This window comes from Cyprinodon variegatus, unplaced genomic scaffold (assembly GCF_000732505.1).
Source record: "Cyprinodon variegatus isolate N-32 unplaced genomic scaffold, C_variegatus-1.0 Scaffold356, whole genome shotgun sequence".
In the NCBI taxonomy this organism is placed as follows: Eukaryota; Metazoa; Chordata; class Actinopteri; order Cyprinodontiformes; family Cyprinodontidae; genus Cyprinodon; species Cyprinodon variegatus.
In genome coordinates this window covers 435,860-460,424 of record NW_015150809.1, presented here as the reverse complement: position 1 = coordinate 460,424, position 24,565 = coordinate 435,860, and the positions used below count along the sequence as shown (strand labels likewise).

Genomic DNA, 24,565 nt, shown 5'->3' with positions numbered 1-24,565 from the left:
GAACACTAGATCTGTTTGAGAAATATTTAGCATGTTTGATTCCATCCAAGGCACCTTTTGTAAAGAGTGTAGTGCTTTAACTAATACAGCTAAACCTTACAACATCGGGATGCTTTATTTCTTGCTGTAAACATTCCTTCTGTTTCTCTGCAGGTGTAGATCCATCTTTGCAAATTGACAACAGAATCCAGGCCTCTTCCCAAGCTGTTCTTCCAGTTTCCAAACATAACAAGTCCCGAGCCGGCAATGCCCGAGATGAGCGCTTCAGATCTGGTAAGAAATGGCTCCTTCTCCCAGAGAATTGAAAATATTAATCCTTCTACTACAAACACCCGAAATAAGCTTGTTATTCTTTAGATCTGCACACAGAGGCTGTCCAAGCTGCATTGGCAAAGTACAAAGAGAGGAAGATGCCCATGCCCTCAAAGAGACGATCTGTGTTAGTTCAGTCTTCAGTCGAGGCGTGTACCCCTCCAGGTGAGACCCCTCCTCCTTTCAACATTCTCTCTGCAGTCGTTTGATTCATTGCTTCCCATGAACACAGGCATGTGGGATGGTGCCTCTGATATCCTCAGCGATTATTAAAGATATTTCCAAGCATTTGCCTCTGGGAAGAAAGTGTGTAGTTTGATGAATATGTTCATTCTTTGCGACTATAGAAGCTTCAGTTCTTGACGTCATGTTCCCAGGCAGACCTACCCACATGGGCTGCATCATGGAGGCGTTATCAGATTTAGTACTTCGGCTCCAAATGTCAAGCTTTTGCTCGCTTTTTCAACTGTTTATATTGTGTGCCTCAGTCCATTGGCGTTTTATAAAAGAGTAAAAATTTAATGGAGTTTCAGACACTTTATTTAGTATTAAAGTTTTGTGTTTTCAAGGCCTCACTTTCCTTTCTTATTTCTTCAAATTTTTCGGTAAAAATAATGTTGTTTGATTTCTTAATAAACTCTCAATTACTGCTGCGCTGGTGGTTTTGGTGTATGGGTGGAGGGAGTGAAGAAAAGCGTGAGTCTCAAGGTTTGGATTAAAAGAAAGGACAAGGCAGGGCAAGTAACCAGATTAAGAGCTTCAATGCTGAGGTTTCAGTGGGAGAGCGAGTCAATGTCTTCATACTTTAACCCTGGGGGTTTCTATTGTACCCTTTAGCGGCATTGATTCTGAAGCCTTCAAGTTTAAACCTTGAATAACAGGTTGCATAATTTCTTCCACCCTGCTGAGTTTTCATAGCATTTTAATTTTTATAGTTTTTTTCCCTACTATGTCCAGATCCTAAACAGGAATTCTGAAGCTTGTTCTGTTTAGATTAATGATGCACCAGTCTACATTTTGTGGCTGAATATGCTTACGTGAAACAAAGTGAGAAAAAAGTCAACCGAACGTTAAGTCCTACCTTTGGAATAATTGCCATATGCTATAGCTTATTCCTCCATCATAATAATGTGAAAAATGCCATATACGTCATTCAAACACCACCAACAGTTGTGGTAGTACACGGTAAGCAGTCTTTTCTCAGAATATTGTGAGGTAGTCTATGCCGCTGTTGTAGTTACTGCTATTGCTCATGTTTTTCTATTTATCTCCTCTGGTTGATTTGAATAAAGCCAATGAAACTCCTGCAAATATGTAACAAATTGAAATACATAGAGCCTCGCTGCCATTGGGCTGTATGCAAGTTTGTCCTTAAATTCAGTAGCCGTAGCAAAGTGTGCTTCCTTAGCATCTCCTGCTGAAAATGTGCTCCCATAACGGTCAATAAATAAATAGTTTATTTAAAAAAACAAAACTGTTGCCTGCATTTAACTGTGCATAGATCCATTTTCTATGAACAAAAAGCTTCAAGGAGCAAAACGTGGCAGCCTTGCTGTAATCTGTTCAGCCTTCCTGTTATTTGCTGTTTCATACTCTCTCCATCTCTCTCTTCTCTGGAAAACCTCTGAACAAAATCACTATATGAAACTTTTCTCTTTAGCATCTTACTGAAATCGCACAGCTGTTGCATCTGTGTGCATCTGTTCATTAACATAGCATTCCTAAATGACTTTTTAAAGAAAGTTAGACAATTCTGTTTTTTTCATTGAATTTACCTTCAGGGAGATTTTACTTCTTATTTATTTATAAAATTAGATAAGAAAATAAATACAGATATTTAGTCATTTTGATCATTAAAGGGAAAATTGGAATGGATGGGATAATTTTCATAGATGTTTTCAGAGTAACTCTCACTTTCTTCAGCTACCCCTATGTAGAAGTAGTTTTATGATTGCCTTTCCATGTTTACTATTAGATAGAAGCTTTATTATTCTGCTGCTGTTTTCAAAGAACAACTGTTCCAGTGCAGCGATAACTAAGGTCTTAGTTACAGTCTGCTTTTACATCCTACTTATCTGATGTATTTTTATGTATCTCAACAACCGTGTCTACCTGACCCAGACGTAAAGTTTTCTTCCTTTATACAATCTTGTCTCCTGGTGATTTATACTCATTCTTTGTTCTTTCTCTGTTTCTGCTTAAAATATATTCCCTGATCCTCTCCTTCCCTCGCCCGTTTTCTAAATGTGTTAAAGCTGCTGAAGTCTGAGAGAGAGCAGAGATGGTCAGAGGGATAACAAACAGAATCCTAAATGTGAGATAACCCACTTGAGCCCCACTGTTGTGCAGAAATAAAATTGGTTCGTTCCAACTCCACCACCTTCGTCTCTCTTCTGACAGCCTCTGTAAACTAAATATTAGCTAAATGCAAGTTGCAGCAGTTCTTAATTGTGTCTCAGCTGGTGAACCTTTATTTGTTAATTTGTTCCGTGGGTGATTAGAAAGGATAATCATATGAAAATGTTTTAGTAGCTTCAATATCCATCAGGCTTGTGCTGATCACGCATCGGGTCGAAAATCTGCTAAATCCCTCTGTTCTCATAATGTTTATCTCCTTCTTTCTGTCAGCAGTTTCTGTAACTTATTAAAGCTGTTATGAACAACAGGCTGAAAACCTTTTATCTAACATTTAAAGATGTTTTAAATTTAGTCATTTCATAATGATTAAAATGAAACAATAATTTAGTTTATATCATTTTTTCTAATACTTAGCCCTCTAGCTGAAGTTGGTTTTCTGCATAACATCCATCAAAGGCAGCCCTTCTGTTTTTCAATCAAAATAAACTTGTTCAAAGTGCAGGCATGTATGGAAGATGAAAATGAATGCATTTATTTTGAATTATGCTGATGTTACTTTGAAGGTTTTCCTGTTTGGTTTATTTTTGATGAGACCAACTGTTCACTCTAGCCTCAAAAACAGAGACTTTGACTTTAACTGAACATTAGTAGATTTTTAAAATAACCTTACATTCTCTTTAGTACGTTGTTCATTTTATGACAGGATGTGTGATGTACTACCAGGTGATGAGCTTAAACTCATTCTACTGAGGCAAAGTGTCATTTAGAACATATCTTTCATTTTTATTTCCAGCTATATAATCTTTTATTACAGCTAAAAGGCTTTTATTAAGTTTACCTACTGGTGTTAATGTAATGTATGTTTGTTTTAGAGGGGCCAATTGCCAATTTTCACATTTGTGAATTTTTACCTTAACTATACTGATTTTAGCCTTTTCTAATTTCTTTGTACCAAATTGCACTACTTCCTGAACTTAAGGTAACTCTTTTGTTTCCTGCCTTTTTTCTACTGGATGGACCGATTAATCCAGGAGTGCCTGACCTGATTAACTATGAACACAACTGGCTTAATCAGCTCATCCAATAATGAAAGACAGGAAACAAAGGAGTAGCCTTAAATTCAGGAAGTAATGGAGTTCTGCATAGAGCCCATTGTAGTAGTCTACAATTAGGTCAGCATTATGAAAATGTCTTTGCTGCATTGCTGCAGTGGTCATTCATTTTTCGTTAACATGACGAAAGACAAAAATCTATCCCTGTAAATAGATTAAAGTGGAGAGAGCAGGTCTTTTCGAAACTTCACAAAAATCCTCCATTATAGCTTTAATAGAAAAAAACTGTTTCCTCTTTAATAGCCTTTTTTCATCAATTTTCTTTCATTTAAACACCCTTTTGATACTGAACCTATGTTGCCTTTGCTTCCTGTTGAGTCTGTGGACAGTATTGTTTTCTTGCCTTCTCTTCTGACTCTACCCTTTTTTGACCACTTCAACACAGACACCTCCTCAGCATCAGAAGATGAGGGCTCACTGCGAAGGCAGGGACGCCTAGGCACGTCCACGCCCTATCAGGGCCACAGCCACCCAGCCGTCGAACACTGGTTCAACCGTGTCATCCAAGGGTCGTCCACCTCCTCCTCTGCTTCATCCACCTCATCCCACCCAGGAGGCAGATCTGTCACTAACAGCACCGCCCACGCTGCCCTCAACGCCAACGCCGCAGCAACAGCCCTTGCGGACCTCATGGCACACACCCAACTTGGTCAGTCTTACTATAACTACGTTTGTTTTTTTATTGATTTCTGCTGATCCAGTGATTCAGTCTTGCAGTGCCTTGCAAATGCTTAGACATTTACATGTTTAAGCTCATGCGGTGAGCTTGAAATTTAATGTGTTTTATTGGGATTTTTGTGGGACAAACTAAGACAAAGCAATGAGTTTTCACATTTACATGAATAGAAATCTTAGTATTCTATGCATGTATTCTTCTCTCCTGAGTTGAGCCAGTTATGAGGGTACCTCTATATATCTATAGACTGAAATTTTTGGAAAAACAATTGGGATCAAAGTCAAATCAGCTGTAAAAAAAGTGTCTAAGAATATCAAATTCTAAATCTTACAACTGAAAATCCATTGGATTTAGGCCTGGACTTTTACTAGGCCATTCAAGCATTACATATCTGCTTTAATCAAAGCGATCTATAGTTGGTCTGAGTATATTTTCATGGTTGTGTTCCTGTTGGAGGATCAAGCTTCACCACAGTCTTATATCTTTTTCAGTCTCTAACATTGTTGCCATAATTACTCTTACTTGGCTCCATTCAGATTCCTGTGAACTCCATGGGGTTGGTGAACAAAATACCTTTACAGTACTGTCACCGCTGTCTTCTTGTGTACTCAAGCTATTTTTAGCAGGGATTTTCCTCTTTAAAGAATTCATTTGAAGGGCCAATTCTATTTCCAAGATTCCTAATAAAACAAAATAAGGTTTTGTTGGTGTAGCCTGGCTGACAGTGGATGTTTTAAAAATCATATCAAAGTAGAAGTCTTTACCCATTTTATTTTTTCTTGAACACTTAAGGGGTGCCATGGGGAAAAAGTATTCAGCTATTCAGCCTAGTTAAATAAACGGAGATACATTTTTCTATCAGCTACACAAAACACCTTGGTTTAATGTGTTACAATCTTGCATGTGACAGTTTTAAATCACATGTCGCTTATTAGCTGCCACTGTCGGCCATCTTGCTGTTGTTTAGTCATGTGATGAAACTCTCTGCCTGATCTCAGCCTAATCAGCTTGTTCTGGTGGCCATAACACAGTTCAAACCTATTAAATGTGATTCATTTTATTTTGCTACTATTGGTGTCTCTTCGCTATCCAACCTCTGACCTTGTTGGTGTGTTTGGGTGTGTGAGCCTTTGTTCAACCACATTCTATCAGGATAGAACTGTCTCCTCCATTCCTCAGAGTGGCTTTTGCCATATTGAAGCCCCAGTGAGTGATGCTATATGAAGCTGTCAATACTTTCCTAGTGGTACCCTGCTCCATAGACCCTTTCAAATGCTGCTGGTTTACATTATAGGCAACAAATGAAGGTTATCTATATAGTAATTAACAAGATATGTAGGTTCAAGGGTAGATGTAAGAAATATTAATATTTGCAGCTGTTCTCAGGACAGATATATTTCAGCATCAGTTTTATTTTTATTTTTGTTTCATCACACCAAAACATCTTATTTCAACATTAATTTAAGTACATTTTAAAGGCATTTTCCCTTTTCCTTACAAAATCTGAAGATATGTTTTTTGTGCAGTGGTGGGCCACACATGCATTTAACAGCCGGGGTTTTTATTTCTGCAGACCCCTTGCAGAGAGAGAAATATGTAGGAGAGACAAAACAGGACTAGAATACCAGAGTTTAGAAACTGCTTTATTTTAACAAGAGTATAAAACCAGAGGCATGACAGTTATTCTAATTGTACTATATAGGGCAGCAGATAAAAGCTTGATGCTGTGACTTTTGCCAGCATGCACTGTTGCTCATATACAGAAAATTCTTCTGAAGATTTGCCGCTGTGTTTGCACGTTGCCTCGTCCCCTGATCTTCCACACATTTTTCTATGAGGTTGGGTGGAACATACCAACATCAGGGCTGGAGCATATCCTGCTCCCACGTGTATTCCCACATGCCACCCCTGTGGATCATCCCCAACATGCTGCAAAAGTGCAGAGCATGTGTGGAAAAATGCTTTAAAGATGTAGCACTAAGATAGTGGTGTGGAACCAACCGTTTAGTCTCTATTAAATTTTAAAAGTTCCTAAAAATCAGTGGTAGCTTTGTTCTATAGACCCCAACCATTAAGAATTTAACACTGGGTTAAACTACCATAGTAAAATAATCATGCCGTTAACCAAATTGCACAACTTTCATAATTGAATAATTCAAAAACTGAATCTGCAATCATGTCTATAGCATTTATGTAAAAAGTGATAAAATTGTTAAACTAAATAAATGATTCTGTAGTTAAAGACTGGTCTCTTTGAATGGTATTTAGGCCTCTGTATTGATGATGATCTGGTGTGAGGCACCTTCAGAGAACACCAGTGGACAAGGCCTGTTATAGTAAAGAGGGACACTCATTAGATTAGCTCCTCATTTCCATTCCAAGGATTTAAAGAAATATTCTGGTATTTTGTACATGTTATATATTAAGCAATAACATTTAAACAGAATCAAATTTTTGGCCATTTATCTGTTATCTTTAGATGCATCACTGCTTCAACACCTTAGACTCAAATTGTGGCTCAATAGCAGAAATCTCTAGAGCGTAACTGCTTGCTATTGAAAGAGCTTTAGTCAGATTGCCGTTCAAGTGTGCAGGAAAGGGACACATCTAAAAGTTTGCCTAAACCCCTTTAGGATCTGGGTTATAACTGCTGTCGAAGGTAACGCTTCTCTACTTTAAATATACCTACTTTGACAAGGATTGACATAAAGACACATAGCTCTAAACCTCCCATTTTGCTTTAAGTCATAGTTACAGAGTTCGTAAACTTCATCAGTGCAGGTAGAGAGTCTGCATAATATAACAGAAAAATACCACATAAGCCTGTGAAACACAGTATGGCAGGATTGTCAAACTTTTTAAGTTTTATAATATGATTAAAACAACAGGCTGTCCATCTGTTGGAAGCTAAAATAAAGTAGGAGATTAAGGTTTTGTTGCCTTTAGTTGACACATATTAAAACATACGAGTATGTTAAGAAATGGAGGTCCACAGTTTAGCTAATGTTACACTACTGCATATAAGCAAGCTGAGTGTAAATGAGTGAGTGTTCTATTTTTGTTCTGTTCAGCCTAAACGTTTAATTAAACAAACTTTAATCCAAACTGTTATTCCATCCTGATCTTCTCTGAAGTTGCAGCTTAAATTAATTATCATTACAGCTTCTAGGCTCTGTCCAAGCCCAATAAGATGTAGAGTAGAGTGTTTTATAACGACAGCCTACAGTAAGGCTCGACCTTTTAACCCCAGACACCCCGCTCATCACAGATAACCACTCAGCACCCCCCGACGTGACGGGGCTGTCCGAGCGCTCCTCCATTCACCTGGAGCGGCCCCTGGTGGGCTCCATGCGAGGCCTTTCCCGCAGCTACAATCACCACGCCAGCATGATGGAGACCGCAGATGGTGAGTTTCCTTCTCCTCAGCCACACACACACAGACACACCCCTACACACACGCACAAATCACTTCCTCCCCTGCTGTCTGTCCCTCTGTCCAGTCCTCAATCCGTCTGCCTTTCTGACAGCCACAACTGACCCCACTAACTGACCCTCTAACTTTACCATGGTAACAGCCTTTCCACCCTTTCTGAAAAAAGCCACAGTGATTTTTATCTGCAAATAATATAGTTACTAATGACTCGGCAGAGATAATCATGACTATTAGAGGAAGGAAATCACTTCTTTTTAGACGGACAATTAAGCGATTTTGTGCAGTCTGTGTCATTTGGTAATGAGTCAGTGCTTTAAATAGAAAATAATAAGGTGATACAAGGGTCATCAATTATTCACATTAGGCTTATATGCACTGAATACTGTTGATGTTAATCTTTGGAAGTGCTGAATAAATATAAATTACCTTGCAAAGGCAGTCATATCCAATTTTTCCACTTTTTGTCACTTTACAACAGTAGGGGTTGGGAGGATGAGGGCATATGTGAGAGACCAACACAAAATATTGAAAAATTGTGAAATGAAAGGCGAATTATGAATAATTTTCTGATCAGTGTAGAATTTAAAACATGAAGCTTTCATGAGTCAACTTTTTGTACATCTCCATCAGCTTTTTCAATCCAGAGACTAAACTTTTGTTATTTATTCGTCTTTGCAAAATGGCTGAAGCCCAGAGTCTATGGAGAACACAGAAGAACATTAAATGACCATAAAATAGTGTGAACCTTGACTGGACTTTCTAACACATGAACATGCTAAGGGCTGGTTATACTCCTGCAGATTCCGCTGAATTTCCAGCTGTATATTATAGGTTATTGTCCTGCTAGAAGGTCAACATTGACTCTGGTTTAAGGCCACTGACAGCCTCCCACAAATTCTTCCTGCATTGCCCTTGTTTATCTGGCCAGCTTGCAGACAAAAAGCATGCCCTCAGCATGATGCTGCAGTTTCCACTATGTTTCACACTGGGTAAGGTTAGTTTTAATTAGTTTGTATTAGTTTTATAACCAAACACACTTTTTCTTTATGTTGGCCAATAGGGTCACATTTTTGTCTCATCCGTTCAGGGTGAGTTCTTCTACATGTTCTTCTACACTGCAAAAACTTTAAGTCTAAGTTATTAGTCATTTTTTCCTTGAATTGAACAGGGAAGTGAGACACTTTGCCAATGGAATAAGATAATTTAAGTTTACAATAAGAACAAGCTACTGCAGTCACTTATTTCAAGTGCATAATATCTAATTATCTTGTTTTAAGGGTAAAAATACTAATTCCATTGGCATATCATCTTACTGAATTTACCTACTGGAATTAAGGATAAATACACTAATTTAAGACATTTAATTTTGCAGTTAACTCGGATTCAAAATATTTCCCTTCTCATAGACAATCTTACCTGATTTGTGGATTTATGTTTTATCTCCAGAGTTACTAAGAACCTACAGTAGTTATTTATGAGGTGACCTTAACAGGTTTTACTAGATTTTCTTCAGGGTTTTTAGAGTAAAGGGGGCTGAACACAAATTGAAGACACAATTTTCAGATTATTACTCTTTTTCTTCAAAGTCACAATTATTGGCTAGTCTATGTCTGTCGAAAATGTTCTTATTTAATTATAACGTATTCATTTACAGTGAGAAAAAATCCTAATCATGTTCCAAGGGTCATGAACTCTTCTGTTTAGACCCTTAGATGTGATTTCAAGCACAATTATAAGATGGATGTAACATGTACTCGTCTTAAAAAAAAGCAAGGAAATTATTAGGAAAAAATTTTTTCCTTTAGAAAATGCCCACCCTGTCAAATATTAAAAGCCGCTCCATCCTCCTTTGACATTCTCTTATTTTCTGTTAATCATTCATCAGAATTTTAATGATGTGGCAACATAAAAGCTGCAGCACAGATTTGGCACAGCCTGATTCTCAATATCTGCAAGCAAATACTAAACAGTCCACCTTCCGGATGCTTAACAGAAGGAGACTGTTGAATCAGTGGGTTTCTAAGATGTTTTCGGTACCATGGTTTCTTCTTATTTTGTTGTTTGGTGACTCAGTCTGACCTCTGCGAGGCAGCTGGTAGATTTTTCACACATTCAAACGCATAAGTTAGGTGGTGTGGTTTTATTGACGCACTGATATGTCTCTCCTCCAGGCTGTGAGTGGGGTGGTGAAGGATCCCTGACTTTAATTGATGGTATTTATAATTGTTCCTCCAGTTCTGCTGCAGTCTGGTGTATGTGCACTAATATGCGTGTGCATTAGTGTCTTTATATGTATGTTTCCAGTTGTGCTTTCGTCTGTTTTCAGGTTGCTGCTTTGTTTTGTAACAGTATTTGAAAGCCTATGGTTATGTCAGATATATGCTGTGTTTGCTTAAATGTGTTTTTTAGCCTCGTCTAACCCAGCTTTGCACAGAGTTGAAGACAACGTATACAGATGTTAATACTCAGATGGCTTTGTGTGTATTTATTATGTTGACAACATACTTCTAATCTCAAAGAGACAAAACTCTGTCAGCTGTCATTTTATGTTTTTCACTGCTCTGTGTGACATCAGCCGGTTATCCTGTAGCTACATAGACGACTAAAGGAAGGCGGCTGTCAATCACCGTTTCCATTTTTAAAGCTGACTCATTCAGCAGCCACGCAGTCAAGTTGTTCTCCAACTCCGGCTTGAGTTTTGTAAAAAGCTCAAAATCAAGTTGATGTTTTATTGCAGAAGGATCTTCTAAGCTAGGGACAAACTTTTCAAAATTAAGTCATACATAAAATAGAATATTAATATTATTCATTTGCTAATTTGCAGTGAACAGCATAGTGATGGGACAGGGTAGAATCTGCACAGCCCACCACCAGAAAGCAAAAACAAAGAGTAGCATCCCTGGTCTACAGAGCCTTTACAAGCTATCTGCATCTCAGATGCTTGTTTGGGAATGAAGCCAAAAAGAAGCCATTTCTATTGTAGCATCACAAACGTAAATATGTGGAATTTCCTCAGTTGTACTGGGAGGTTAACTGGCATATGTTTATTATCTTGTATTTAATTTAGCCTCTAATGCTCAATGTGTAGATCAGAGCTTTGACTACCAGGAAGATCCTGCTCACCATCAGCAGTAAAAACATGAGATAGGTTGCCCTGAAACAACAAATCAGGGCTTTGTTGGAAAAAGGATTCTCTTTGGTTAGGTTTAGTGGAAGATTTATAGTTCTGTGGGTCGATTTCTCTTCTGGAGAAACTGTTATAAAGCATGGCATTTTAGAGTCTTGAAATAACAAGGCTGCTTAGGCAGAATACTATTAGAAATAATACAAATACAAAAAAAAAAAGAACTCTATTTATGTCAAGCTTAGACATAAATAGACAGATAAGCTAGACAATCCAGGTTTAGCTGAAATGAAGAGGGCAGAAGAGAAGATTGTTTTGCATGGATTGTTTAGATGAAATGGTTAAATAAGGTGTTGCTAGCAGGCTGGCAGCTTTGGAAACTAGATAACTGGAATATGTGATTCATCTAATTAAAGATTTTGATCTGATTTCCAGCAGAAAAAAAAAACTCTATACAGTTATTTTAATAGTGTAAACCATTAACCATGATCATCATTTCAAACTTAGATCAGTGTGTTGTTAGTACAGCCCAGGGCACTTTAGTTATTCTAATATAACAAAATCTAACCTAATATTACACTCCTTGGCTGAAAATAGTACCTATACCTGCAAAAAACACATCACTCTCTCTTTAAAAATACTGTGAGGATTAGAAAACTTAACTACAGCATAAAATATAGAGAAAATGAAAGTTGTATTTGAGCCATTTTTGTATCAGTGATGGTTGGAAATGTTTTGTGGCTCAAGACCTACAGACAGTGTCAGGAACCTGGAACATTTTGACAAATGCCATTAACACATTATTGGTTTAAGTTTTGGGGTTTATAAGTTGTAACTGAAATATAGCAGAACAAATGTTTCACTTATAAAATATTCATTATAGCTTGGGTTTGTTAATTTATCCTGTGAAAGTGTTTTAGGTTTTTTTCCGTAAAAATGTATACATTTCTTTTATTTAATTCATGCTAAAAGCAGTCTTGGCAATGCAAATGACCAAAATCATATACAGATTAATTATAGGGGTTTAATAGATGGGTCCTGGTTGGCTGTAACATTAGTGATTAGGGCTGATTAATTGATGGGATTTATGTCCCGTTAGCGTCGGGGGACTTTCTAATTGGCCAAACAGGGCTGCTGACCCCCACACATTAACTCAGACTACATCTTTGCCCACATAAGGAGGCAGCATCTGTCTCACTCAGGCCTTTTATTATGAGATAGATGTAGCATGCTGCGTACAGCTGTGGCTTTCAGCTACTGTGGCTGTTTGCAATGTCTGACAAAGACCCCCTTTTCATGATTTAAGAGTGAAATGAAATGGTGAATGTATTGTCTGGTAACCCAGGCAGTATCTGAGGAAAATCTAAAAGGACGTCAGTCTTCATTTGTATTCAGTCTTTTGTTTCTCTTCTTTTCTGCTTTTTCTGCTCTTTTAATATGTTTGCAAAGCATTTCCATTGATACACATAAAAAGCATGTGAGTTTATTTTTTACATGATTAAACTCATGATTGTTTCTTCTACTGATTTTGATCTGTATATATGTGTGTTGAGGAGACCTTTAGGCCTACAGAAATTTTATGATTTACATGCTGCAGAGAAGAGATCTTTGTTGCTAGGCAGCAGGCGAGGTGGCTCTCTGTTACCTCATTCATTTTTGTGAAGTTTGTTTGTTATTTTTAAAGAATCCTGGCCGAATGTCTGACCTCCAAGTGTCTGTAAAGGATCCTGCGGTCCTCTGGTTTGTTGCCATGCAGCAGTGTGACAGCTCATTGTCCTCTAAATTGCCCCATGCCTCCACTCTGACCTTTTACTCCTATCTGTGCTCTTCTCATTACCTCATCGATCTCCCCACCCACACATGCCTTTACTGCAATGTCCCTCCTTGTTTATGTATTTCATGCTTGTTTCTCCTCACATCTGTTTTGCCTTGTTTACATATCCCTGGCTTTTTACCTCTCACCCCTCCAAACTCATCTTATAGGTGTTCCTGTCAACAGTCGTGTCTCCAACAAAATCCAGCAGCTGCTAAATACATTAAAGAGACCAAAGCGTCCACCATTGCGTGAGTTCTTTGTTGACGACTTCGAGGAGCTTTTAGATGGTAAGATGACCTGAAAGTAATTATTTCCAGTACTAACCAACTGATATTGGAAAAAGTAGCATTTCCAGCTTATTAATTTGGCTCTTCAGTGACAATTAAGATTTATTTCTATCATATTTCCCTGAAATTTTAATCCCCAAACTCCTAAACCCCTGGACTGTTGGTTCTATGATTCAGAACCATTTATTATAAGAGGCTCACTCCTATACTGACAGAAATATGTTGAAATACTGGAAAAGAAAGCAAGGACCAATGATCACAAAATACAGTTAAAAGTTACCAAACGATGAAATGTTTGAAACTAAAACTTCAAAATTGGTACAAAGAATAATATCATTGTACAGTACAGTATTTAATTTGTTTTTTGTTTACTCTGTCACATATTCTATTATTTTTATACAATTTTTAAGGTCCACATTTGTGTGGCCACTTTTGCTTTAATCTTTTGCTGCAATTTCCCCATTGTGGGACAATAAAGGTATTTTCTATTCTATTTTATTCTATCCAAGAAGACGAAAATAGTGGGAGGAAAGTTTCCATATTAAATGGATGTGAAGGTTTCAGAGTTTTCAGGATTAGGCACCAAAGTTGCTTTGGAGCAGTAGCTTAGATAACTAACAAATCTCCCCTTAATGAGTCATTTAAAAACACTGCTGTAACTGATGCAGTAGCACTCTTCATATAAATACTGTAAAACAAGCAGACTGCAGCTGCCATCAGATTAAGGAACACACTTTTCCTGATGTGGTTCAGATAGTAAAACAAGCTGTTGAAGCTGAAACTAATTTACATGGAAAAACATACAGGATGATTGTTTGGGGATAAAGAGCATAGATTTAACACACAACAGACATCAGAAGATATTTAATAATGACTACAGGACTCAAAAGGAAGAAAAATAATTTGTTCACAAAAAGCTCCTTGCGGTCTGGCTGCTTGATCCCTGCTCAGGTTACATATATCTCCTAATAGTGGCATGAACCATCTTGTGTGCCCCTCCCTCAGGTTTATGTCAATTCTTTCCTTATTTACAAGATGCTAGTTGTATGAGATTCCCCCGAAATCAAGGTTTCTAACAGACTGTTTCTGTTGGCAGAGGATAAATCCTTCCTCTCCATCTGCTTCCTTCCATACAGCCCTTATCTTTTTGGAACAAAAGTGCTCGATCCATTCTTTTTTCTGTTGCCAATCAGCAACCATGCATCCATTGGACATATTGCTGTTTAAAGGTATTTTGGGGCTAGTAAAGAATTTGTTTTCTAATGTTCCAGACAGACCCAATCCAGACCTGCTGCTGGCTTTCTGTCTCAGTGTCTGTAATGAAAATACTTCCTTTGTATAGATATATTCTGTTAAAAACAGGGAAAGGACTGATAATGATTTATTTGTGCTTACTTATAAAGTCTTAGTTTGTTTTTCAGTCTTTATATATATGTAGGGTATGATGAAAATATTATGCTAAGAATATTTAACCAATCAGAAGAGGTTACCACTTTCTATCCACAAAGCTACACCCAGGCTGGAGGTTTCAGGGTAACATTAAAAGACCTACCGCTTACAAACGACAGTTTCTGAGGTAAATTTCTACCCCAGCTCTGCTTTTTAACCTTTTAGATGCAGAAGATAGGGGATCAAAAAATGTATCCATGATTCTAGAAAAGGTTTTTCTGTAGAAGAGTTAGAGGACGCCCTTTTGATTAGTCTTTAGATTGTATTTGAAGCCAGGAACCATCCACACCATAAGGCAAAAAATGAGTGACCACAGTTGACCAGCCCTGTCCAACTATTTCCTCCATTCCAGCCTGGTGTGGCATGCTTTGGGTGGTCCACCTAGAATAAACGTTGGAGAGAATAAAAATCCAGCAGGAGCAGAAACTCACCAGCAGGTATTTGTAAAGCCTTGCTGGTTCTGGCTCAAAGGCTGTGGTGGTCTGTCTGCTCTGAGCAGAGAAACACGCTGAGAGGTGAAACAGCTGCATACCCAACATACTTTGTTTCTAACAGTTTTATTTGGAAAGAATCTAACCTTCAAGCTCCATTAAAAAGCTCTCAGTTTTACTAGCCAGCAAAATCGAATTAAACAGGTTTTATGATTTTTCATTAAGCAGTTTTTCAGTGAAAAAGCTTAGAGAAAAGATGGTCATAAAACCGTCTCATCCTCCATTCCCTTCCCATATTGTATTTCAATCCCACCTGCTTTAATGTCACTTTCTCTTTCTAAGGTGGTTGTATTCCATAACAGCTCAGGGACTGGTTCTGCTCGGATACTTGGAACACCCACTGATGCATCATCTCAGAAAGATGCTCTTCTCTTTGTTTTTAGTCCAGCAGCCAGATCCCAACCAGCCCAGGCCAGAAGGCCAGCAGATGAGCCCCCTAGAAGGAGAGCCACTCGGGGTGGTCACCAACTGGCCTCCTTCATTGCCAGCAGCCCTGCAAAGGTGGGGAACCACTCATCCAAAGAGCCCCTGTCTGACAGCACTAGACAACGCTGGCAAGCCTGTCTACACACTCACCTACGGTAGGTGTGATCCTATGCAGAGTGAGCCCTGCAGCATAACGCTGCATCAGCTCTTCTTATAAAACCCATGCTTGGGTTGCATTTGATGGTGTGCATTAATCTCTACAGGTAAACTGTGGACCCGCAGTCAGAAGCTGGCCTACACTTTGCTTAACAAGCTGAGCAGCAGAAATGAGCCTTTGCTAATTCCTGGAGACAGAGTAAGTTATGAGATTTAAATGTATACAATTTTTTTTTTTACATGTGAAGATATTTATCCAATCACATCTACTTGAAATAACCAATGTATCAGACGAGCCTTAAAATGTCACAACTAATCTTTTCAGATTGGGGATTATTTAAACAGTTCAGCATCTATAAAAGTCCAAGCTGAGAGTGTTGCATACACCCCAGGAAAGATAACATTTCTGGGGTTTCAGCAGAAATAGGTGCCAAACCTCAAATAAACAGTGGTTTGGTTTTTCTCCCGTTTCCAATCTTAGTGTTTAACTATGCATATCAGCTGCCAACTGTAGCCTAATATTTAATATAGGTTTATGTTCGCTATTTCTTAGGGAGATCTGTTGATTACAGATAAAATGTCTGGAATGTACAATCCCTGGCAAAAATATTCACACCTCTTTAAGGTTCTCACTCTTTAGCATATAATAAACAGACCTCAGAGTGCTGATTAGGGTTTTATGTGACAGGCCAAGGTTTACCTGTTTGGGGAATTTTAAAATCAAATCTGATGAGTGTGGTCTGCATTTAGTTCATCCCATTCTACTTAATTACCCCTAAATAAAATCCAGTACAATCTACTTGTTTTGGAAGCCACCTACTCTACTTACATGTTAATACAGTGGATTGGAGCCCTTGAACAAACAGCATGATGATGAAAGGTCAAATAATTCATTGTGTTTAAAGTGGGTTTAGATTATTAAAGAAAATATCAACCTCAGAATGTTTCTAAAGGGTCTCCTCAGTCCATCACCCGTAAGTAGAAATTGTTTGGAACAACTGCAAACCTACCGGATAAGGAGAGCATTAATGAGAGAAGCAGCCAAGGATGCTGCAGAGATTCAAAGCTAAGATGGGAGTCTTTAAAAAAAAAAAAGAGGCAAAAAAAAAAAGGTCCTTGTTGAAACAGAAAAATAAGGTGCCATGCTTCTTTGCAGAAGCACAGCATAAATATAACTTTTTGGCTGCTATCAACATGCTAAATGTGCTGGAAAACCTTTTGTTGAAAACTCCATCCCTGTGCATAACAATGGCAGTAAGCTGACCGATGTTCAAAACTGATGATAGGATGGATGGAGCTAAATGTAAACAATCATGAAGAACTGAAGCCCTAAAGTTGTAGCCTGAGTTAAATGGAAATGGTTATATTAAACCTATTTGTTTGTAAGAATGGTCTAGTCAAAGTCCAGAAGAAATCCTATTTGAAATCGGAGCTAATATAAGTTTTTCACAGTTTTTTTGCATCTACACTAACTTGGCTTGAGATTATCCTCAAAGAGGAATGGAAGGAAATTTCAGCTTCTTGATTTGTAAGGCTGTAGCTCTAATTTGCAAGAAATAATTTATAAACAAGGGATGAAAAGAAATGCATTGTAGATTATTTAAGTAATAAACAAATACAAATCAAATTCTAAAAAATGCATTGAGGTAAAGGCGTTAATGTGAAAGAACTTGTGTGTGATACTGATAATCCATTTTAGATTCAATCCCTAACCCTCCCATGTTTGACTCCTCCTTAGGTCGCCCTGGTGTTCCCCAACAGCGACCCGGTGATGTTCATGGTGGCCTTCTACGGCTGTCTCCTGGCAGAGCTGGTGCCGGTGCCCATTGAAGTGCCGCTGACCAGAAAGGTGAAGCCGAATACAAACAAATCCTTCTGTCTTTGTGTTTGGAGTTTTTCCTGCCTGTCTTTACAAATCAATACTGACCCCTGCTGGACACAAAGGGGCTTGACTGCTTAGTGCCCAGCTGTTAGTGTATTTCACAGGAGTCATCTCTGTTTTATTAGATTATGAAATAAAGATGATCATGTAGTTTATAGTTATCCATCATTATCTCACTGCAGAGCTGTGACTGACATATTTGCTTACAGATTGCTGTAATGCGTTGCCAGTGCAGCAGACTCATCAGCAGACACCTTACTAAATTCCTCCACATTAGTTACGCTGCCTGAATAATAATTGGTGTTCTTGATTGTCTTTATAAGCTAGCTGTTGGCGTTGGTGTGCTGTGATCAATAAAAGATGCATGGGGTGAAGAGATGAGTAATTATATTCCAAATATTAGATGGTGATCCAACCGTTCTCAGGAGTCAGAAACTTATTGGATCATCTTGGCAGCACCGATCACTCTTCCTCCTCTCTTTCTTCCTCTGTCATCTTTATTTCCATTATTATCCTCCATCTCTATATTTCAACCGTGTCCCGTTTCTTCCCTTCTCTGTCTCCCACTCCTTGAGCTCTGTAGTTTTCTCCCTAATGAGTCTTGCTCTAAGATCATTTGCAGAGCCAATTTAATAAGAGGGAGTGAACGTCAAATCATGGGCTTCTGTTTTGACACAATCTGCATTTGATGCACAGCAGTAGAGTTTTTTCTTATTGTGACCGGCTGTCAGTCTTCCTGCACACCTTCTGCTGTTTTTGTGTTTTTTTGTTTGTCTTGTTTTGCCATAGAATATCTGCAAACTTCAACCTGTTTCTGGGTTTTATTTGTTTGACGCAAAGGCTTCATATATATAGCCTGTCCAAATCGATTCTGTGGACCTAAGAACATGTTTCTGTGCAATTAGAGCTGCAGGTCCTGTGGGGTATGTCTGCACCAGCTTTGCACATCCAGGGACTGAAAGTTTTTCTTCATTCTTCTCTACAAAGTAGAACATTTCGTAATGTTCAGAGTTGTCGTGCTGGAAAACTAACCTCCAACTTTATCTCAAGTCATTTGCAACATCCAACAGATTTTCTCCCAGAATGCTTTGATGAAATCCTTGTGTTAAAATGCATCTTCCAAAGACTTTCTTACAACATGAGTTTTATCTTGTCACTCTTCCATAATGTTACATTACTAAGTTGCAAACCAATATTTTTAGCTCTTGACAGATTCTCCCACCTGAGCTGCATAACTCTACATCTCCTCCACAGTTACAGCTACGCTTTTGGCTGATTTTCTGAGGGATTAGCACTAATGCACATCACTCTCTGCATTATTTGTATTGTTTTATTATTCTCAGATTTAAAAGTTCTGTACTGTAGTTTGTGTTGGTCTGTTACATAAAATCCAAATAGACTACATTCATGTTTTAATAGAAAAACATGTGTAAAATAGTTGCATTTTATCAAAGTGTTGTGCTGTACTGAGTTTATTTATAGCTGATTGTGATATAAAAAGGTTTTCTGTCAGATATCAACTCTCTTTTTGCATCCCAGGATGCAGGCAGTCAGCAGATCGGCTTTCTTTTAGGAAGCTGTGGGGTCACGTTGGCGCTGACCACTGATGCTTGTCAGAAAGGCCTGCCCAAAGCACAAACAGGGGAGGTCGCAACTTTTAAAGGTACAACTGGGTGTTTTGTTTGTCTCTCTGTTAACTCTGCAACTGTTCCTTCATGCTGCTAAGAAAGATTTTTGGGTCTCCGTCTTTGTAGGCTGGCCACGTCTGCTTTGGTTTGTAACAGATGGGAAACATGTAGTGAAGCCTCCAAAAGACTGGCACCCGCCAATACGGGAAGCCAGCAATGATATCGCTTATATAGAAGTAAGTGCAAGTTAAAATAATGGAGAGCAATTGCAATATTACTGTTGATTTTAAATGTCTTATTGTACTTTTTCTTTGTGTGGTTTTACAAGATAATGCAACAAGTTGAATTTCTAAATGCTTTGTTGTTTTTATCTAAACCCAGTATAAAACCAGCAAAGAGGGAAGCACCATGGGAATTACCGTGTCCAATTCAGCCATGCTGGCTCACTGTCAGGCCGTCACACAGGCCTGTGGCTACACAGAAGGTGGGGAGGACTCCGCTTACAAGAGGCTGCTTTTCTCATTTATTTATTACTGGAACATGGATATTTTAGAGAGAAAAAGGAGTCAGGATGCATACCATGAAACGAGCTCCTGTGATCCGATTACGATGAAGAAAAATATTGTGATGAAATTAAATTGCTCCTCTCAGGCATTGCTGTAAGAAAACGTATAACTTTGACTGCTCTAATACGGTATATATATATATATATATATATATATATATATATATATGTATATATATATTTGGTATCAGGAAGCTTCTCCTTTTGCATACAGCAGTTCACATACATCCTGTGGTGTAATTAGAATTTGATTCATGCCCCTTTCAGCTTGTTTTGTTTCAGTCTTTCAGACCTGCGTCAGGATAAAGAACGAGAACATAAAATATTTTTCTTCGAGTGTCCCAGTTATGCTCTAAATAACTCTGCACTATTAGCCTGGAGTCACACCCCAGAATTCTTCCTGAAAGTTAATTACCTGCTCGTTCAGCTCTCTTCTGCTTTAGTAGCTCTTTATTGCAGAACGTTTTGTTTGTGACTTCAAGTGAAATGGATTGACCTGTTCTGATCTTTGTGCTATGCAGGTGAGACCATTACCAATGTTCTGGACTTTAAGCGAGAAGCAGGATTGTGGCATGGTGTCCTCATGGTAAGGTGTTTTCCAATACCATACATAGACAGAAGCCTGCAAGTTAGATAGAACGTAATCAAAAATTACACAAATTTACACACCTTACAGTGTATCGATCCATTAGTACTCCAGGTGTCTATTTCTGGTGAAATAATTGCAGCTAATGAAACAAACAAACTTATTTCTCCAAGAAAGTTAAATATTCTATTAGACAAATAGATCAATGTTCCTTGTTTATGGTATATCCCCATGCAGCTCATTGAGGAGGCTCCTTTCTTTACAGCCAAATTTTAAAACTTACTTTTATTCGCTAGCTTTTAACACTGGCAGGACTTAGTTGTTGTGACCTTGATTATATAGCTTAAACAAATTGTTAATATTGCCTTATTTTATATTCTTCTGCTGTATTTTATTCTTTTATTGTGTTTATTTGTTTTCAGCTGTAGCTGTTTTTAAGTGCTCTATAATTAAAGATGATAATCATGATGAAATTAGGAAATAGTTCATTCAGAAGTGTTCTATAATGACCCACTGCAGACTGGATACTTGTCCAGCAGACATTTATTGTGAATCTCCACAAGGAGGATAGGTCAAAAATGTTTTAAAAAACATGTGCTAGTAACAGATAGCTGCATCCTTGGGGTGACTGTGAAGAAAGGTCATTTTTAAGCATTCAAGGAGGATTCCCAAAATGTTCACTGCAGCTGGAGTCACTGCTTCAAAAGCAATAACACACAGAGAAAATGGTAATGTTAAATAGCTTGTGCTGAAACAGATCTAACCTGGGTTAAGGATAAAATGGGTTAAACAGATATTAGGGGGGTCCAAAGTCCTCTTTTCAGTTAAGAATATTATTTTGGATTTCTTTTTTTTTTTTTTTTTTTGCAAATCCACAGTTTCAAACAGAATTGGAGAAAAAGAATAATGTAATTAGATTCAAGTCCAAATTTTCCTAACTGGTGGTCCACAGGGCTTTCTGAATCCAAAGCCAGAGCAATTGTCCAGTCGGACTTACTCACAATGCTACAGTAAGTATATAAAAGCCCTGTCAATAGCCTAGTTTTTTTGGTGCTTAATTAAAAATAAATAAAACTCTATGGGGTATTGGCAAGAGGAAGAAGAAAGACACCAGATTTATGCTGCAGATGACCGATTATCTAAGGAACCTGGGCTTCCATTCCCTCCATGCCGCATTGATGAAGCACTTACTGAAAAACCAGCCCTGACCCAACATCTACTGTACGGAGTCATATCTCTATTGAAAACCATTTATTAGTTTGTCTTACGTCATTTTGTGTTTTTGAGGAACTCATTATTTTCTTTAGCTTCTTTGTAATATGTTTTACTTTTTGTTATGTTATTACTAAATAATATTTGAATACACCTGTATTTAAAATATATATATTTGTTCAAACATTAATTAATTTTTATTTTTATAGTTAACCTGACCACTTAGAAGTAATATAAAGCCTTTATAGAAGACAACAGTGATAGAAGAACCTTAAATATGTGCTAATACTATTTGGAAAATAAATGTCACTAAGAACTCTCGTCTAAAATTAAAAAAGAAATGCCATATGAGCTGAACAGGGTTTCATGACATAAGTAGGAGAACCAGCTACAAAGGCCCTGCAGAGGATAGTGAGAGGAACTGAGGTTAGAATGCACATATCCTCAGTCATAGATCTATTTCAGAGCTGCTGTAAGAACAAACTAAAACTGTACAAGAAAAGAAGATTCATCCAATTTTTACACAACTTTCTGCTTTAATTTTTTAAAATACCATACTTTTTAATTTATATATTACTTCTATCAATTTAATAACTTAATTTTAGTGATTGTTTACAGTAAGGGGCATGGTCTAATGTTCTTTTACATATAAAAGCTGTAATTTGAACAATCGTCTTTATATTCAAATGTCACAGACTTTAGAAGTAATTTTAAAGGCCAGTCCCTGCTTCAATGTATAGTTAAACTTAAGCAATTAGATATTAAGCATAAGGGTTGATGTTCTGGTATTGCTGATGATGTGATATGTCCACCTGACTGCCTGTAAGAACTTTATCAGCATGCAAACAAGTCAGACTAATAGTCCTGATGAGGAAAACCATCTGATCTCATAAAAACGCTGCTTCCTTTAACACGCTGGCTCGGCTTGATTGGTTTCAAACATCAAGAGCGTCCAACACTCTATTTATATTCTACTTGTTATGACCTGTTTTGACTCCTTCAGTGAAGCAGCACAGCTATCATACATAACTATGCTGCTCTGAGTGATAACATCTTGTTTACAGTGACATCGTGTTCAGTCATTTTGATGCAGCGGGTACATGTGTTGTGGCTTATCTGATGTCTCTCTGCTTTCCTGGCAGAGCGTCATGAATCGGATGCATGTCATCAGCATTCCCTACTCCTTGATGAAAGTCAACCCCCTGTCCTGGATACAGAAAGTTCACATGTACAAAGGTGAGCGAGTTATCACATTGTTTTACTTAGTAAAATAAACTGCTACTCATGTTTACTTCTATACCTAAAGCTTATTATAGTGTTTGAATTTTATTTAACTCATTGATTGAGTTGAATAAAATTCCCATTTATGTGCTTTGACCTTTTCTGGGTTCGCTTTTCTGGGTTGGCTGTCAGGTGAGATGAAAAAGGGGCTTTTATCAGTGATTCTCTTTGTCTTTCCATCACCTTTGCAGCGAGGGTAGCTGTGGTGAAGTCCAGGGACATGCACTGGTCTCTGCTGGCCCAGAGAGACCAGAGAGACATCAGTCTGAGCTCTCTTCGGATGCTGATCGTGGCCGATGGTGCTAACCCATGTGAGCACACTTGCTACAAGACATTAATGTGTTCCAGCTCGGTTTTTTATCTAATGCATCAGACTGAGTGTGTGTGTGTTACTGTAGGGTCGATATCGTCCTGCGACGCCTTCCTAAACGTGTTTCAGGCACGTGGGCTCCGACCTGAGGTGATCTGTCCATGTGCCAGCTCCTCAGAGGCAATGACTGTCGCCATCCGCAGGTGAATTTATGCTACTACACTTCATCTTTAAAGGATGTTACATCTTTGAATTGAGCTCTGTTTGTAACTTCAGCTGCATTCTGCTGGAAAAAACTAAACATTAATGTGTCTCAGTAAATTACCAGAAATGACTCACAGCTTTCTGTTAATTACGGACAAACAGAGACAGACTTAACAAACAAGCTTCAAACAGTGAAGCTAGAATTGTTTTTACAATGGAAATCCTATTTTAATTATATTTGACAGTCTAGACCCAGCTTTAGAGATTCATATATTCTCACATTTTTACAAGCTTGTCAAATATATGTGGGTTTTGTGTGTATTAAACAAGTACAGTGCCTTGGAAAAGGTATTTATATCCTATGAACTTTTATGCCACATGACAACCACAAACCTCTCTGTGTTTTACTGGGAATTTATTAGACAAAGTGGGAAAAAAGTGAATGTTGCATTTAAGTTTTTTTTATTTTACAATTAAATATCTGTGCATAGTTATTTAGCTCAATCCCAGAAAGAAATCCTTTGCAATGATTTGCCTTCAGAAGAGACCCAATATAAAGAACACTGATCCTAACCAGTCAGTGCCTTTTAAGGACTTTTACAACAGTTACAGCTGCAAGTCTTTTGGTCATAATCTTGTTTTCTGGATCAAAGTGCAGAAAGGCAGACATACTCCCACTATTTCACAGACCTGTCTTAATGTTGTGCAGCAAACCTTAAATGAGCTACAACATGCTTATTCTTAAGCGATCGAGTCTTGCATGGCAAGTACTGCAGTACTTTTCTTTTCTTGAAAACAACTGCACCTGCTAATTCCAGGTCTTTCTGTAGCTCTCCACAACTGATATTATGCTCTTAGAAAACTCTTCTTGGGATGTTTTTTGTGTGATACCATAGACACCTTTTTATAAGCGATAATTTGGGACCGAACCATCTCATATTGATTTGCAAGGACAAGAGGCAGGATTGCTTTGTAGTTACTGAGATATATTGGTTGATGTCTTAGCTTTTCATTGCAACTTGAACCTCCCTTTCTTTATGTGTTCAATACTTTTTCCCTGGGACATTCCACATTATTACACATAACGTAATTTCTGGACATCTGTGGTTTCTTTGCATGTGTGGAATGCATGGATTTGTACCAACATCTGGTGAAAATGTCATGACAATAGCACCTCTACAAATAAATAAAAAATAAATATCTATATATATATATATATATATATATATATATATATATATATATATATATATATAT

General features: G+C 37.8%; 1 protein-coding gene across 12 annotated transcripts in view; it reads left to right on the top strand.

The window, feature by feature from the left end:
• Nucleotides 1–24,565, top strand: part of dip2a (disco interacting protein 2 homolog A) — a 101,899-nt gene that overhangs the window by 61,765 nt on the left and 15,569 nt on the right. For 4 of the 12 annotated variants that reach the window (XM_015386093.1, XM_015386092.1, XM_015386102.1 and 1 more), the window contains exons 3-18: nt 154–273; nt 358–477; nt 4,168–4,431; nt 7,709–7,864; nt 10,063–10,104; nt 12,999–13,118; nt 15,442–15,639; nt 15,748–15,839; nt 17,379–17,489; nt 19,062–19,185; nt 19,277–19,386; nt 19,532–19,634; nt 20,237–20,301; nt 22,656–22,749; nt 22,986–23,105; nt 23,193–23,307. In XM_015386093.1, coding sequence (XP_015241579.1) covers nt 154–273; nt 358–477; nt 4,168–4,431; nt 7,709–7,864; nt 10,063–10,104; nt 12,999–13,118; nt 15,442–15,639; nt 15,748–15,839; nt 17,379–17,489; nt 19,062–19,185; nt 19,277–19,386; nt 19,532–19,634; nt 20,237–20,301; nt 22,656–22,749; nt 22,986–23,105; nt 23,193–23,307 — 1,954 coding nt within the window. The remainder of the gene's footprint in view (nt 1–153; nt 274–357; nt 478–4,167; nt 4,432–7,708; nt 7,865–10,062; nt 10,105–12,998; nt 13,119–15,441; nt 15,640–15,747; nt 15,840–17,378; nt 17,490–19,061; nt 19,186–19,276; nt 19,387–19,531; nt 19,635–20,236; nt 20,302–22,655; nt 22,750–22,985; nt 23,106–23,192; nt 23,308–24,565) is intronic. The other 8 variants (XM_015386095.1, XM_015386094.1, XM_015386097.1 and 5 more) reach the window with 5 other exon arrangements.